The sequence below is a fragment of the Bidens hawaiensis genome, unplaced genomic scaffold (genome assembly GCF_021521415.1).
Source record: "Bidens hawaiensis isolate Kalapana, Puna unplaced genomic scaffold, B.hawaiensis_p1.1 tig00004685_1, whole genome shotgun sequence".
NCBI lineage: Eukaryota > Viridiplantae > Streptophyta > Magnoliopsida > Asterales > Asteraceae > Bidens > Bidens hawaiensis.
The window spans coordinates 435,322-440,671 of NW_027491287.1; the positions used below are offsets into that span (position 1 = coordinate 435,322).

The window sequence follows — 5,350 nt, forward strand, 5'->3', positions numbered from 1 at the left end:
ATTACGTGCGGACACACACCCACGAATAAAATGCAACCATTAAAAGTTCAAACGGCCATAAACATCAATACTGATTCATTCAGACTTGCAACTATCCACTATATATAAAGCAAGGACTTTATTGTCAATGGAATTATTTATAAAGCAAGGACTTGAGGTTCTTAATTTTACGTTTAAATATAAAAATACTAGTTTGAGATCCGTGTATTACACGAGTAGTTCTTGAAAATACAATATTTAATAAATTATCAGTATACAAGAAAACAATAAAACCCTTAAACACTATTAATACAGTTGTTATACAATAGTCATTAAAACAATTTTAAAATAAAAGACAATTATAAATATCAAATGTTTGAAAAAAAATAAGAAGTAAATATTAAATTAACAAATTCTAAAAATGGTAATTGTTATTTTATTATAATAAATTTGTTAAAAAGAGTGAGGTTTAATGTAAAAGTGACAAGTAGCAAAACTTGTAGCATTTTATTAGAGCATTCACAACAAGGAACGATTACCAAGGTTTGAACACATGAGTCACTTATAAACTTCATAAGATTCAAACTTTATTGTTGTAGGTAAAAGTTTGTTTAAGTGAGTTTGTAGAATCAAACATCAAACAAACTGCCATGTTGGCTTTTCAAAAAATTGTTTATTAAAAAAGAGTATATATTTTAATAATTGTCATCTCTCACATACGACAACTACACATCCACCGTAAATTTTTTTTTTTTTGGTTTTTTAATGTGTTTTGTTTTGTATGGTAGAATAATGCAACGGCCATAAAGAACATATAATATAGAACAATTCAAAATCCTCAAACGGTCACAAGTATTAAATACAAAATAAATTTAAAAACTATAAATACATACTTAAAACATATTCCAAACTCATACCAAAAAATTCCAAACTATCTCTCTAAAATAACTCCTCAACTAAAACAAAATGAGCTCTAGTGAAGATGGAACCCCACAATCTCCATCTCCGTCTTTTGTTGTTCCTTCTACGATTGAATCTCATATAATTAATGTCGTCACGAGTTATTACCAAGAGTTGGTGTCCGATGACGTTGAGAATATGTACCTTTTGTGGAAGCAACAACAAGAAGAGTCAAGTTCTAGACAAGCAAAGTGTAAACGCAGAGAAATAAATAGGGAACGTGAAAATGGCGACAATCTTCTATAAATAGGGATTGTTATAAAAGTAATTTAAATAGATATAATATATTAATTGTAGAGGTAGGTGATGATGTGGCAGTTTGTAATGGTTTGTTGTTGTGAAAGAAAATGTGAGTTTTTAAGAAATGTTTGGAATATGATGTGCCGCTGATGTGGCAGTTTTGAAGGTTTGTTATTGTGGATGCTCTTAGAGAATTTAGATTTGATTTATATTCTTTTAGTTTTACATTCATGCACGACTTCTAATTTCAAGCATATATCAAATGGCTAGATTTTACCATAATGGTATACATATATATGGGCCTATGGCTGCATATTTTTAACTATATCTTGCATATTTTTAACTATATCTTTTAATACAATAAAATTTGATTCATTTATCCCCTTGTAGCTTTCTATAATGCCATTCATTTGGGACTATACCCTATATAAGGTAACTTGTCTCGTCATTATATGTATGTGTTTATGTGTATTTACCTTTTGTTTTAGTAAGTTGCTTGTGTTTGTGTCATTGAGGAGTGTATGGACTATATTTATGAAGTTCATATATATTGATTTATAAATGTATTAGTCTTGAAAAATCACAGCATATATGATAAGATTACACACATTTTTTATTTTACAAACTATTTTATGTGATGTCTATGGAGTGTTTCAAAAAATGTTCCAAAATATTCCTTTTCAAACACTTTTAAGTGTATTTTAAACATTTAAATTAACTATAATACACCATTGCAATTAACGTCACCATAAATTAAAACATCCAAAAGTTAAGCCGGGTACAAGCTTAAGTTACTATCATACAACAGAGGAGAACATTATTTTGATAGTTAATTAAACTTATTACTTTTTACTTAGTTGATCATCTTGACACCACTAAAGTAAATATTTATTGACGCATGACAGGGTTCTAAACCGTCACTTATCACAATAGATGGAAGCGTGAAAAATTAGATACATTTTAGCAAACGTTTGATAAACATCCGGTTTAATAGAAAACATACACACAAAAGTATATTGTATGTATACATGCTTTTAGAATTAAGAATGCAAATATAATATTGTTGATATTGTTGATAATTAACAACTAAATATGTCAATTATGATAATAATCAAGACAACTAATGTATTGAACGAATATGACAGTTATGTTTGCTTAGGCTTCAATTTCTAGTTTCACCTTCCATACTTATAATAATATAATTATAATTATATATATTAATCCAGTTTATCTCTCACATACCTACATATACGGATATACCACAATATTTGAAATCTAATCCTTATCTTAAAAGAAGCTTAGAAAGTTTGAAAAATAATAAAAATATCCTTTTCCTCAACATATATCAAAAAAGTTTTGGCATTAAAATCACCTAAAGAAAATGATAAAAAATATTCATTTGCTATCTATTCTTAAAGTTGTACCCTACTTGTCCCTCTACACTCAAACCTCACGGTCGTTCCACTTCTATTGGAGTCTTTTGCTTTACTACAAAACACCATAGCCACAAACATTAATGCCCTACAGCCAAACAAACCATTTTCACTAGTAATCCCAACTCAAACTTGTACTTCATGCATTAAATATTTGCACATTTATAGATACTATTGACATATCTTGAACACAAATGGATCACAAAGATTACTATAAAAGGCAAGCCAAGTAATGTATCTACTAAACCCTAATCATTCCAAGAAACCACTCTTTTCTCTTTAATTTCCTCCCATTTTTGAGCTTTTCATTCACTCCTCTCAACTCAAGATTCGTCTTTTATCGCGAATACATCTATAAATCTATAATATTAAGTTTGTCATTTTACTTCAAGAATGTCCGAAAGTATCGTGCTTACATCCCAAATCAAGAAACCGTTCCATCACAGAAACGGTTCGGATGAGCTTGACGTGTTTGAAGCCGCTGGTTATTTCTCTGGTGCCACTGAAAACTTTAGTGGCACCCAGAGAAACAACACCAGTGTCAACAACACACAAAAGTATAGCATGAAGCCTATAAGAAGAATGAGTCTTGACATGCCAAACCAATTAAGAGGGAATTCCATTAGTCCCTTACAATCCATGTTGTTAGATCCCATGGTGACTACCAAAGAAAAGAAGTTCAAGCAACCAAGCTCACCAGGAGGCAAATTAGCTCATTTCTTGAATTCTCTTTTCAACCAAACATCTTTAAAGAAGTCAAAGTCCAAGAAAAAGTCAACAAAGGATGAAGATGAGAGTCCTGGTGGTTGGAAAAGGAAGAGGAGGAGTAGCATTAGCCATTTTAGTAATGGAAACAACACCGCTGCCACCGTCGTCACCGCCAATGTTATAAGTGATGATAAATCTTCCTTTTCAACCTCAGGATTTAAAACACCACCTTCTTATCATGTAGCACACACTCCAACAAAGATTGCAAGCTATAGAGAACCAATAAGCTATTCATGTCTTAAACCTCACCCAATCGAAATTACGAAAACACCCCTCACTGAAAACCTAAACAAGATTGAAACTTTTGGTGTAAAGAATGACTTTCCTGTGAAAACCATGAGTTTTAGAAATGGGGTTGTGGAGAAAGTAAAGATTCTTGATGAAAAACATGAAGAGCATAAAAATGATATTAAAGAGTTCAAGAAGTTTAGTAATGATGATGATGGGGCAGATAGTGATTCAAGTTCTGATCTTTTTGAGTTGGCAAATTGTGATTTGGGTTATTCATGTTCAAGTGGTTTACCTGTTTATGAAACCACAAGAATGGATATTAGCATTAAGAGAGGTGCACCAATCTCTAGCTAAGAGCATCAACAACTAACCGAAGCCACGCTCCATAGACCGCGCCACGTGAATTTTTTCGGCCAAAAACCGACGAGCTCATGGACCCAAATGGTCGTGGCCACGGACTTCATGCCTTCCTCCGCGCCTGCCACCTCTTTTCCACGTCAGAGTTTTTGAAAGGTTGACAGACCCAGTTGTAGATGCTCTTAGTGTGTGATCTCATGTTCAAATTCTTGGATTTCTTATTGCACAATAAAAGACCCTAGTCTAGCTTTCCCATCATAAGTTTGCATGTAACGATTTTATTTTTATTTTTTGGGTTCATTTTTTAAGCAATTTAACTACCCTTGCTTTTATTTCCTTGATAACAAGTTATTCATTTTGATATATTCATGGTGGGCAAGATATCTATAAGATTGAAAGTGAATCAATGATATTACAAACTCAATAGAAAAATTATCTAAAAAGGGTGAGAAGCAAAACTTAGATGTGACACGTCTACTTTAGAACGAGTGGTATATATGTACGTTGTGTTAGACGCATCATGTGTGTATATATATATATATATGTAGTGAAAACCCATTATTTGGTCACAAAGATGCAATGATTGACGATTTGACGCATAGTGTAATGAGTTTAGACACATAATGTAAATGGATGAGAAATGTCTGTGAAGAAATCTGAGAACTTAGACGTACCTTACAAATGGTTATGGACGCGCTGTTGCGTCAACCATTTTAAAAACATCATTTTTCAAACATATAAATATAATATACTAGAATTAAAAATGATAAAAATCTTGATTTATAGTACATTGGTTAAACTATATTGAGTTTGTGAGATTATCACCACCAGGTTTTACATATAAACATATCATGAAAATTGATTGATATATATAACAAAGAGACTAGTTGGCAAAGCGGCTAAGTGTAATGTAGTTAAAGCTTGGGAAGCCCGATGCCTGGGTTTGGACACGTCAATGACGTATCATGAGGTATATTGGAACATGGTCAACTGTATCGTGTCAAAATAACTAATCACCATCGACTTACGGATTACTTTCCGTGTGAGGGGAGGGAGCAAATGAGTGAGAGAATTAAGACAGAGGACAGAAAAGAAAGATGTATTGATGTTGTTAGAAAATTTAAATATCATATATACTTTGCTTCATACTCACATTTTTCTTGGTAAAGAGCCTAATGATAATATGGATGAGAGTGATATACTCGAATGTGGCTCAATGTAATGATTTATGTATATGGGTAGGTGAAATGGTGCATGCACCTAATAGTCTACATACATATATGAAACAATGGTACTTTTCCTTTTATCAAAAGGTGCTACTTTTAATAACATAACTTTATATATTACTCGTTATTAGGTTATATGTCATGGGATGAGTGAAT

At 32.0% G+C, this 5,350-nt stretch overlaps 1 protein-coding gene across 1 annotated transcript; it reads left to right on the plus strand.

The window, feature by feature from the left end:
- Positions 1–2,858: 2,858 nt before the first annotated feature.
- LOC143627541 (protein BIG GRAIN 1-like E) lies at positions 2,859–4,060 on the plus strand. Its single transcript, XM_077097328.1, has one exon. The coding sequence runs from the start codon at positions 3,006–3,008 to the stop codon at positions 3,963–3,965; it is 960 nt and encodes a 319-aa protein (XP_076953443.1). The 5' UTR covers positions 2,859–3,005; the 3' UTR covers positions 3,966–4,060.
- Positions 4,061–5,350: the final 1,290 nt, after the last annotated feature.

Excerpts from the sequence above, each read along its gene's own strand:
- LOC143627541 (XM_077097328.1), top strand. The coding sequence starts at position 3,006 with ATGTCCGAAAGTATCGTGCTTACATCCCAAATCAAGAAACCGTTCCAT.